The sequence below is a fragment of the Prionailurus viverrinus genome, chromosome A3, assembly GCF_022837055.1.
Source record: "Prionailurus viverrinus isolate Anna chromosome A3, UM_Priviv_1.0, whole genome shotgun sequence".
Taxonomy (NCBI): domain Eukaryota; kingdom Metazoa; phylum Chordata; class Mammalia; order Carnivora; family Felidae; genus Prionailurus; species Prionailurus viverrinus.
In genome coordinates, this window is record NC_062563.1 from 125,026,003 (window position 1) to 125,038,444 (window position 12,442).

A 12,442-nucleotide genomic window follows, 5' to 3' on the forward strand; every position below is an offset into this window, starting at 1 on the left:
AACTTCTAGTGTTCAACAAAATACTAACCATGTACTTTCTGTGTGAGTTCTAGACACCCCCTAAAGAGCGTGTACTTTGAGAAACAGAGGAGGAAAGTCTAATAGTTAATACCATGCTGTGTAAGTGTTCTTGTTGATCCACATCTTTAATACTTGGTGTTGTTAGGCTTTAATTTTGCCAGTCTGAGGGTATATTCCATATCTCTAAGAGAGACAGCAGTCACACTTGACTTTGAGCATCCGACTCCAGCTCCGGTCATAATCTCATAGTTTGTGAGTTCGAGCCCCGCATCGGACTCTGTGCTGACAGCTCAGAGCCTGGAGCCTGCTTCCGATTCTGTGTCTCCCTCCCTCTCTGCCCCTCCCCCGTTCATGCTCTGTCTCTCTCTGTCTCAAAAATAAATAAACGTTAAAAAAAAAAGTTAAAAAAAAAAAAAAAAAAGAAGATGCCATGCTGTCAGTGTTTTGCTTCTGGAGCCACATAGCTGTTCATTTTATACATTATTTATTAAATCGCATATTCATATTTTATATGCTTTTCTGTATGTATCTTATATTTAGCTTAAACTTTTTTTTAAAAAAAGTAAAACTATTGCGTCCATTCTCGTTTCCTGTTCTACACTCTGTTAATACTGGTGATCTATTTCATTTATATTACCGTATTGTTAATAGGGACTGTGCTTAACTATTTGCCTTTTCTGATCCCCCATAGAAATTATTTTCATTAATTTTTAAAATATTGGTAGTACGTAATGGTAAATGTAAAATGTTTTAGCAATGCTCCTTTCTTGTGGAGTATTATTAAAATATATTTCTTGACATCCTGATGAATTCAGTTGAATTATTTTTTGTCCTTAAACATTCTCCTGTGTATGTAGAGATTTCTAGCTTTGCTTGTTTCTAGCCTGCACTTTATTAAGGTTAAATCATTTGTTAGAAATGTATTTGGTCCTGTTAAAGATTATCTTTTATCGGTAACAGTAAGGAATAGAGGAGGGTTTCAAAAAGTGAACTATCCCCAAATATAATCAGTAAAAGAAATGCTGACTAGACACATAATTTTTTTTTTAAGTTTATTTATTTTGGGGTGGCTGGGTGGCTCAGTTGACTGAGTGTCCTAACTTCGGCTCAGGTCATAATCTCACTGTTTGTGGGTTCGGGTGCCATGTCGGACTCTGTGCTGACAGACGTGGAGCCTGAAGCCTGCTTCAGGTCCTATGTCTCCCTCTCTCTCTCTGCCCCTCCCCTGCTCATGCTCTTGCTCTCAAAAATAAATAAATATTTTTTTAAAAAAATAAAGTGTATTTATTTATTTTGAGAGAGTGAGCAGGAGAGGGGCAGAAAGAGGGAGAGAGAGAGAGAGAGAGAGAGAGAGAGAGAGAGAGAGAATCCCAAGCATGCTCCACACTGTTAGCTCAGAGGCTAATGCAGGGCTCAAACTCATGAACCATGAGATCACAACTTGAGCCAAAGTCAGATGCTTAACCCACTGAGCCACCCAGGTGCCCTTAGAAACAGAGTTCTTTAGGGGCACCTGGGTGTCTCAGTCGGTTAAGCATCCGACTCCAACTCAGGTCATGATCTCATGGTTTGTGGGTCCAAGCCCCACATCAGGCTCTGTGCTGACAGCTCGGAGACTGGAGCCTGCTTCGGATTCTGTGTCTCCCTCTCTCTCTGCTCCTCCCCCATTCGCACATTCTCTCTCTCTCTCTCTCTCTCTCTCTCTCAAAAATAAATAAACATTAAAAAATTTTAAAAATACAAGAAACAGAGTTCATTACGTAGCTCTACTTTCTTCTGTTACCATTAGTCAGTCAAGGTGGTATAACAAATGTTATATGAATTCCTATTTCGGCAATCCTTCAAAGGGATTGTGAACTGCTGTCACAATCAGGAAGTTATCTAGGAATCTGATTTGCTCCTCACCCTGAAAATTAACCCCAATAACGCAAGGGACATCCTTCTATGCTCCCCAGATTATTTGTGCACTGAGAAGACAGCATATGGTGATTCTTCTCATTTAGAACAGATCTTCAGTCATATTCTGAAACCCAGTCATTTGTCAGTACTATACAAAAGAAACAGTAAAACAGTGGGTTATCCCTTAAGAAACTTCTCATCAAAGTATGTTTTTTATTGTAGATAATTCGCGCCTTTCTGCTTTTTCCAACAATCGAGCGACTATCTGAGACGCCAAACGGCAGGATCGCCACTCCACTTCTGTGCTGGTTTCGATATGCTCTCTATGTTTTTGGCTACCTTTTACTTAAACCATGGCCTGAGAAAATCAGGTCCCTGATAACAAGAATTGGCCTTCAAATGATGAACGTGCAGTACGAATTTTCGGTCCTGAATATATTGGAACCATTCTGCCTTGGTAAGCACATTTTAAAAGGTTTATGTTTATTCTTGTATCAGAAAGTAGTAAGAGAACAACCTCAGACAGTCCATGAATATCGAGCCCCAAAGCTTAAAACCAGACATAAAATAAAAATAGAAATAGAAGCTTTAATTTTAATTTCATCAAGCTTTAATTGTAAACCTTACCCTTCTGATTCTCCCCTCTTGCTGCCAGATGGTGGGAAGGAATATTTGCAGGAGTCTAGCGTATGCCCTGTTAGTCCAGTGTGAGAAATTAACAGAAACCAGCCAAGGAAACCAGGCCAAATATTCCCATAGAGGGAACAGGCTATGCTTTTATTTTTCCTCTTTAAATGTTTTTGGAGGAGTTTAAATGATAAAAGTAATAAATAATAGTCATGGTAATACAACACTGGGTATTGTGCTGAGTATATTTTCTGAATGTGCCAGGGAACATTTGCTACTTTATCTTTTGCCTTCAACCTTTGTTTTTAAATGTAATCTACCTTTGTAGGTTAATACTAATTCATAGAATGCTTGTAAATTATTTTCATAGTAAAATAATCCTTTTTAATCTATACCTCAAGAGGTTATTGCATATTTAATTATCATTAAATATGATAATATGTGCAATGTGTCTATATAATATTTTATTTATAATAAGCCTCCAACGAATGATATAACAACAGTTGCAGCAGCAGCAGCTAATGGCACCATTCTAAGCTTTTATTTGTAGTTCTCAAAACTAATCAGGTTTGGGTATTTTACTGTCCCTGTTTTACAGATGAAGATACTGAGGTACAGAGAAGTTACATGATTGGCACAGTCACACAACTAGTGGGTAGTGTTTAAACTTTGACAGTCTACCACTGTGCTAAGCTTCCTTTTACCATAGTTGCTACTATTATCTTTCTGCCCCAGTTAATCGTAATGGCAAGACTCCTGAAGAAAGCTTACCGTGTTCACCTGTGTTAAGAGCACCACACAGTCATGTACATAATGAATCCAGGAACAAGTCACAGCCCTGTTGTACAGCTACAGATTGATTATACAAGGTTATTTTTCCAAATATGTAGCAAGAAGCAATCATTACAAATACAAGTTCAATATATTTTCTGTATTTGTATGGATTTTTGTCTGCTCCATACTTTCCCCAATGTCCATTCTTTATTACAGCCTTAGCATAGCAATGGAAGAAGATGAGATAGGAAGAAAGGAAGCAAGGATAAGGACAGTTATAAAAATCACCAAAGATTGAAGTTGGAGAAGTCCCTTAAAGAAGGATAAGGTCCAGCCCTTTATCCTTCCCTCATATTATAGAAGAGAAAGAGATGGCCTAAGTGAAAATAGTATTGACTGCAAGTTAGAAACGCTCAATTCTCATTTTGGTTTTGCTTTGGTTTTGCTTACTCATTTTGGTCCAGACTTACTCTGTGACTTCAGTTTAGTCCCTTCCCCTGTCTGGCCCTCAGTCATTGTTCAAAACAAAGGTGAGACTAGATAATCTCTAAAGGAACAGTACACTTTGGAAATTATTTGAAACCAAAGTGGAAGTTACGTGAAATTCTGGCAAACATGTATAAAATTACTCCACATTTACTTCAATAAATAATTTTATTTTTCTTTACAGTTTTTCCCCCTTTGGTATTTTTCTTTTTACCCTATAGAGGGAACTATAAAAAGCATTTTCCAGTTAGGGACTCCATTTTTCTCCAAGGAATTCTGCTTCCAGGAGGATGGTATAGATGTACTTTTCCCTGCTTTTCCTACTAAGTGCTAAAACCCCTGCATGTTAGGGAACACAGCAAACAAAAAACCTTGACAAATAGAAAACAAATAATAAAATGGCATACAAGCTCTAACATACCAATTACATTAAATGTAAATGGAAAAAATACACCAATTAAAAGACAAAGATTGACAACATGGATTAAAAAGCATTACCTAAGTATATGCTATCTTCAGACAACCCAGTTCAAGTATAATTATATATACATAGATTGAAAGTAAAAGAATGGGCAAAGATACATCATGTAAACAATAATCAAAAGGAATAAGGAATGACTGTATTAATATGAGATAAAGTAGACTTCAGAACAACAACAAAAAAATTACCAGGGACAGAGAGGGACATTGCACAATAATAATAAAAGGTTTAGTCTACCAAGAAGACAGAAGGCAGCAATCCTAAACATGTGTGCACCAAACAAGACAGCTACAAAATATATGAAGCAAAAACCAATAGAATTGAAAGAAATAATGGACAAATCCACGATTATTGTTGGATACTTAAGCACACCTCTCTCAACAGTTGATAGAACAAGACAAAATTAGCAAGGATATAGAAGAATTCAACCACAGTGTTCACCCAGCAGGACTTAATAGACATTTATAGAACTCTTCACCCAAAACATGAGTTTCTGATAGGCATTAGGTAGACAGCTACCTGTGCTTTTCTTATACCTCTTTAGAAATATGTTCCAGGGGTGCCTGGGTGGTTCAGTCAGTTAAGCGTCCCACTTGGGCTCAGGTCATGATCTCATGGTTCGTGAGTTTGAACCCCACATTGGGCTCTGTGCTAACAGCTCAGAGCCTGGAGCCTACTTCAGATTCTGTGTCTCTCTCTGCCACTACCCCGCTTGTGTTCTGTCTCTCTGTCTCTCTCTCTTTCTCAAAAATGAATAAACATTAAAAAAAATAGAAATATGTTCTAAACTCAAACCAGGACATGGAGTATACAAAAGTTTTATTTGTTTTTCTATATACATTTAGTAACTATGTAACACATATGATATATAGTCAAGTATTTAATGTTTTTAACTAAAAGATAATTAAAGATGTTTTCCAATTTTTCTCTACCGGAGTTATAAGCACCCTTTTAGAGAAGTAGGCTGTATAAGCTGCACTTCAGAGAAAGGAATCTTCCTTTCAGCTATAGTGATTGACCTCCTGCTGCATCTTTCAGTGGCCCCAAGTGCAGGCATTCAGGAACAAGATAGTTTGGACATGACACACTATCCTCCCAGACTCAAGGCAACCAGAACCTTCTAGCCACATTGCTGCCTGGGGAGCCCTGGGATTCCTTTTTCACACAACAACCCCTGTAGAGTTACACTATGTGCAAATTAGACTCTAAAGCAGACTGAGCCTTCAGCTGCCTTACTTCATCTCTGTTCCAAATAACCAACGTGCAAACAAACTTTTGGAACATAGCTCTCCTATTTCAGACATCCTTCCTTCTCTGATGTTCTGTTCTCTTTGTTCTAGATCAGGCCTTCTGATGTCCATGTAAGCAGTACTTTGGCGGTCTCTTTTTTTCCCCATTACTCACTCAATCTGTGTAACTGGGTAAAGGGAAAGCAGGTGAAAATTACTCGTCTTTCTTCTTTGGGTTCTTGGTTCATTGTCTACTTGGGTTTTAGTTAAGTCTCATAGTAGTGATCCTAGGCTGATCCTTAACCAAGCATTTAATCATGCTAGCCAGTCTCTTCCTACCTATCCCCTTTGGGTTTCATATCACCCTTGCCTCCTCTTGCAACAAGTACCATAGAAGCAGTTTTGCCTGGGCTTGCCCTGGCAATCCTTTAGGCAATTCCTATTACCTTGCTTACTACAAAAGGAAGACGGTCCCAGCTGAGAAATACCCATACTAATAAGACCCTGGCTTTTGCAGGTGATTAGTGGACTTCTTCCAAGCTTATATCCCATGAATGGTAAATGTAATCAGTATTCAGACCAGCCACTTGAATCAGCAGCATGATTTTTAGGTTACACAAAGAGAGGGTTTATCAAGACAAAGGAAGACCAGCTCCAAGATCATTCTCAGGGTCTGTGCAATCTGTGACATCCTCTGTAGACCTGTTTCTCTGGCTTTCCTGTCATCCAAAGAGTGACCTTGAACATGCCAGCTTGACTTTTAGGAGGGCTTGCAGTGTTTGCACATTATGTAATGTCTGTGCTTTAGTAGAAATCTTACAGAAACAAACGGAGGAAGTTTGCTAGTCCAAGTAGTGGATAATAAATCCTGCCTTATCTAGATAGAAACTGATTTTCTGTATCCTTTAGTTTATACACACATTTTTTTGTTGTAGTAAGGTCTGAAAAATTCAAGGAACCAAAATATTCAAGTATTTCAAATGCTGTTGCCCTTTTGGCAAAGACGGCCCTTCCTGTAGGCTGAGATTCTGTGTATTAGCCTCCTTCACCAAACTGAGTGAGTAAAACCACTTCCTATCCATCATTCAAAGAGTAGCCCTAATTCAATTACCATACTTTATAAACTTTACCACAGTGTCCATCAGATGAATTTACATAATTAAATTGTTTTAAGTGTTGTTTTCAAAGAAAATATATGAGGTTTTTTACTTAAATTCTGGAATGTTTGCTACTACATATTTTCTTTACAATAGATGTTCTTCTATTTCATTAGACATAGGCTTTTAACTGAGACAGCTAAATTGGATTTCCTGATCAAAGCTGAAAGCAAATATATTTTAGCTTAGCAGTATCACAGGTCAAGATAATTAACTTTAAAAAATATTCTGGGGTCTTTTCATTAGGCCAAATGGATGTTTTAATTCCTCTCAGTTACCTAACTAGAAAAACAGTGCAGAGACAAAGGTCATTCCTGGTAGGTTATGTTATTTTGTTGCATACATTCTTGTAAAAATCAAAACAAAAAACAAACAAGCAAAAAACTTTCATTATCTTTCCTTTACTTGATCTATATGGAAATAGCTTTTTAAAACATGTACAATGATATGAAATGAACTCTTCAACAAACTGAAACATAAGCTTTATTACGGAATCAAATTTCTTCTCAAAATATTTTTAATCCAATCTCAGAATAATTTTTTGAGTAAGACAAAATCAGACTCCTTTGTTACCTCTCCTCTCATTTATGTGTGTAGCTTAGAAAAATCTATTTATAGAAGGCAACTATAGCTTTACTAATTAATGGAAGTTTAGCCTAAAATGCAGCATGAAGGAGAAGTTTGTGTGTGTGTGTGTGTGTGTGTGTGTGTGTGTGCGCGCGCGTGTGTGTGTGTGTGTATAGTCAGTATTAAGATTTAGGACAAAAGTTGATTGGATACAACACTAGAATATCATCTCTGGTTTAGAATTAAATCATTCAATGAAGGTTTTACTATGTTTTTCTAAATAAACATATATATATAATCTGCCACTCTAAAAAGCTGTATTATTTTTTCTAAAAAAATACCTGCAGTTGTGGTTTTCACTTTGGTGAACTTAGTGTCACAGAAACAAGATGATCTGTTTGCAGACTAAATGGATAGTTATAATCATCAGTATAATGGCAACACCAAACGAACTGAAGCATTTTGTGGAGGCCTACTAGTGGCCCTGGGCCACCTGCCACCACAGCAGCAGGACAACTTGGCTTCCAGTGCCCAAGCTCTACTTCAGACAACTATGTATGCATCTCCCCCAAACTTCCTGTTGTATCATTAATTGTGGGTTTACTTACCTCTGCATTGTCCCCCACTGCTGAGACCAGTGCTTTATGAAGCCTAATTTTCGGCCAGTCTCAGCAGAAGCTCTTAGACTGTCCCCACGCCTAGAGTGATTTGTCCCAGTCTTATACCACTACCTCCCTGCTGGGCTCACCGGTGTGAGTGTGCTTCTGCCTCCACTTCTGGCCTCCATGGTGGCCAGACATCACCTCTTGCACCGCTTCAAGGAAAGCAGCAGGTTTTTCCTCTCACCCCCCCATCCCCCCAAAAAAACCAACACCAGCTCAGTCCCTTCCCATTTCATTTAACAACCCTCGCTGACACCTGCCATGAACCAAATACTCAGATAAGCACTGGAAAGAGTAATAAATGAAATATAGCTCCTGCCTTTAAGTTAACTTCCAGCATGGAAGAATTTTAATACATCACCATTAGGGCTGTCATGAGAATAACCACAGGACATGAGTAGTACCAATAAAGGAGAAATCAGTTCTACCTAAGTAAGGAAGGGAAGAGAAGACAAATGAATTCGGACATGAAGATGAGTTGGGATTTTTCCAGAAAGATGAAAAATCACATCAGTACAGGTAACTGAGGTCAGCAGAAGGCAGTGTTCTGTCGTATATTACGTGTACTTGGAAGCGCTTAGTGATGCTTAGTCTGGCCTGTGAGATGCAAGTCCCACTGGTCCCTCCAGCGCCGGCCCCCACTCCTTTTGTTCCATTAGCCACTCTCCTGCAACGTGAAGGCCTGTAGTGACACTTGAACACTAAGCAGGTTCAGAAGATATGGTAGCCAATAAAATAGAGTATCCGACTCCTTGGCGAGTTTTTTTACACCTGTATTTAGATTTGTAATGGAAAAAAAATAAACAACTCACACTCTCCGAAATCATTCTCTTTCCTTCATGTTTTTGTTTCCATTACTCCTACTTCTGGATATTTCCTTCACTGTGGTGCTTGAAACTCTGAATTCTGCTGGGTTTCCAGGAATGCTGTTGACAGTCATTGCCAAGAGAAATGTGTTTTCCCCTTAGGAAATTACATGTCCATTTGGTATTATTATTTCTGACCACTGTGTTGTGTTATGAGCATTTCTGAGGAATGAAAAAAAAATGGCTTCCTTGGAGCAATTACAGGAAAGGAAGCTGGTATGTTACTTTCTTAAAAAATATAAAAAAAAAAGTATATTTAGATGAGAAATTATCAGAAGGAAAAATGGAAAAAAAGGTAGGGTGAGATACATTCCCTGATAAAAACTTTACTTTTAGAAATATAAAATTCCTTACCAAGTTATTCAGATTTTTAAGTTGTTTCTAATTGAGGAATGACACTACAGAAAAGTGATTAAAACATAAAGGTTTTTACCTCCCATGAATTATCCCAAAGCAAACTCCCATATAACTCCCACTCATCTCAAGAGTCACCATTGCCTGGATCTCAGAAACCTCCCTAATGGCCCTGCACATCCAGAAATCCACTTCAGAGCTCATTCAGGTTGTTGGCAAAGTCTGGTTTGTGTGGCTTTATGACTGAGGTCCCCATTCTCTTGCTTACTGTGAGCCAGGGGTCCCTCTCAGCTCCTAGAGGTCACTTTCCATTCCTGTCTACAATGCTCCATCTTCAAACCAGCAATGGTACCTCTAATCCTTTTAGCACTTTGAATCTCTAACTTCCTCTTCTCCCTCCAGCCAGAGGAAAACTCAGATTTTGAAGGACTTATGTGATTAGGTTGGGCCCACCAGGATAATCACCCTTAAAGTCATCTCTGCTCTATAACGTAACCCAGTCATGGGGGTAATATGTCATCAGATTTACAGGTTCCACCCACACTCAAAAGGGAGTGGATTCCGGGAGGGCAAGGATTATTTGTTTCAATTTAGAATTCTGCCTGCCACAGACCACCTATTTTCTGCTGCTCTTCAATACTACCTCTGTCAGAAATCCAGTATCCACATATGTGTAGGATATATGGAAGAGTTTATGTAGAATCAACATTATTTCTTCCTTAAATATTTGGTAGAGTGGACTAATGAAGTCCTCGTGCCCTGGGGTTTTCTTTGTGAAAAGGCTTTAAATTACAAATTTAATTTCTATGATATAAGACTTTTCAGGTTATCTATTTTCAAGTAAGCTTAAAACTTTTGTCTTCGTTGTAGATTTTGTACGTTTTTATCTAAGTTGTTGAATTTCTTCGCATAAAGTTGTTCACAAAATTACCTTGATTATCTTTTTTGGCATCTGTAAAATCTATAGGTTGTCATTTTTCTTTCCTGATATTTAGTAATGTTTTATGTCTCATGTCTTCCCACATGTTGTTTTTTCCTGATCAGTCTGGCTCAAGGTTCATCAGTTTTACTGAACTTATTCTTGGTGTCATTTATTTTCCCAACTGTTTTTCTGGCTTCTATTTAATTAATTTCTGCTATGAACATTCTTATTTATCCTGCCTACATTGAAGTTGATTTTCTTTTTCTGGTTTCCTACAGTGGAACAGAGGTCATTTATTTGAGATCTTTTTCCATTTATGAACTGGGTTTTTGGTGCTTTATAAACTTCTCTCTAAATACTGCTGTGGTCATGTCGCACAAATTTTGATATGTTGTGTTTTTCTTTTTATTCACTTCACAATGCTCTTTTATTTCCCTTTAGATTTCTTCTTTGACCCAGGGGTTATTTAGAAATGTGTTACTTCATTTCTAGATATTTGGAGATTTTCCAGATATCTTTCTGTTATTGATTTCTAATTTGGTTCCATTATGGCCAGAGAGTGTATTTTGTATGATTTTGTTTTAACGGACTGATACATGTTTTATGGACCAGGATATGACTTAACTAGGGAAATGCTCTATGGATACTTAAAAAGAATGTATATTCTGTTCTCATTGGGTAGACTGTTCTATAGATGTCACTTTGGTCAGGTTGATTGATGGTGTCCTTCTCTGTATCTTTACTGATTTTCCTCTCTAACTGTTCTGTCAGTTATTAGAAGATATCAGGGTGCCTGGGTGGCCCAGTCAGTTAAGCATCCGACTCTCAGTTTCAGCTCAAGTCATGGTCTCACAATTTGTAAGTTAGAGCCCTCCATCAGCCTCCACACTGACAGTGTGGAGCCTATTTGGGATTCTCTCCCTCTCCCTCTCTCTCTGCCCCTCCCTGCTCATGCTCTCTCTCGCTCTCTCTCTCAAAATAAATAAACTTAAAGAAATTAATTATTAGAAGATGAGTATTGAAATCTCTGACTATATTTGTGGATTTGTCAGTTCCTTTTTGTATTTCTGTTAGTTTTTACTTCACGTACTTGAAGTTCAAACATACCAGGTGCATAAACATTTAGGACTTTTATTTATTCCTGATGAATTAACACTTTATCACTACAGAATCACCCTCTTTATCTCTGGTAGTATTACTGGCTCTGAAATCCATTTTGTCTGATATTAATATAGTCATTCTACTTTTCTTTTGACTAATGTTAGCATGATTTATTTCTGTTTTTTAACTTTTAGCTTATTTATGTCTTTATATTAAGATCCATTTCTTACAGGCAGCAAATAGTTGTATCTTGGTTTCTTACCTACTTTGCCTTTTGATTTGAATGTCGAGACAATTTGTATTTAATGTAGTTATGAATAGAGCTGGGCTTAAATCTGTAATCTTGATATATATTTTCTATTTGTCTCCTATGTTCTTTGTTCCAATTTTGCTTTTTTCTACCTTCCTATGAGTTAATTGGATATTTTATGCTTTCATTTTATCTCCTGCATTGGCTTATTAGTCATTCTTTGTTTTGCTGTTTCAGTGGTTGCTTTAGGATTTACAATGAACATTTTTAACTTTTACAGTCTTCAAATGACTTACCATTGAAGTATACCGTAAGAAACTTAACAACAGTAAGCCTTTTCTCCCTCCTAGCATTTGTGATATTGTTGTCATATATTTTATCTCTTTAAACAGTCAGTTGTCTTATAAAGAGATATAAATAAAAATTGTATTTTAAATTTACCCACATAATAACTATTTCTCTTTTTTTTAAGGAGAGAGAGAACCCCAAGCAGGCTCTGCGTCTCCAGCACAGAGCCTGACATGGGGCTTGAACTCATGAACCCTGAGATCATGATCTGAGCCAAAATCAAGAGTCAGATGCTTAACCAACTGAGCCACCCAGGCGCCCCATCTGATGTCCTTGTGCAGATACAATCTCCATCAGATATCTTCTTTTTGCTTCAAGTATTTCTCGTAACATTTCTCTTACTTCCACTGGTAGTTAATTCTTTCAGTTTTTGTATGTCTGAAAGCTATTTTCACTAACTATAAAATTCTAGATTGGCAGGCTTTTTTTTTTCTTTCATTACTTTAAAAGTGTTCCTCCACTGTCTCCTAGTTACATCATTTCAAGAAGAAATCTGCTGTCATTTTAAGTTTTGGTTCCTCCGTAAGTAAGATGGTTGACCCTTAAACAATGTGGGGAATAGGGGCGCCAACCCCCCATGCAGTCAAAAATCTGTGTATAACTTTTGACTCCCCAAACACTTAACTATTAATAGGCTGTTGAGCAGAAGCCTTACAGATAACATAAACAGTTAACACATATTTTGTGTATTATATGTA

The 12,442-nt window shown here is 37.5% G+C and overlaps 1 protein-coding gene across 3 annotated transcripts in view; it reads left to right on the forward strand.

The window, feature by feature from the left end:
- LDAH (lipid droplet associated hydrolase) overlaps positions 1-12,442 on the forward strand; it is a 108,388-nt gene that overhangs the window by 69,631 nt on the left and 26,315 nt on the right. For all 3 annotated transcript variants that reach the window (XM_047852697.1, XM_047852695.1, XM_047852696.1), the window contains exon 5: positions 2,143-2,377. In XM_047852697.1, coding sequence (XP_047708653.1) covers positions 2,143-2,377 — 235 coding nt within the window. The remainder of the gene's footprint in view (positions 1-2,142; positions 2,378-12,442) is intronic.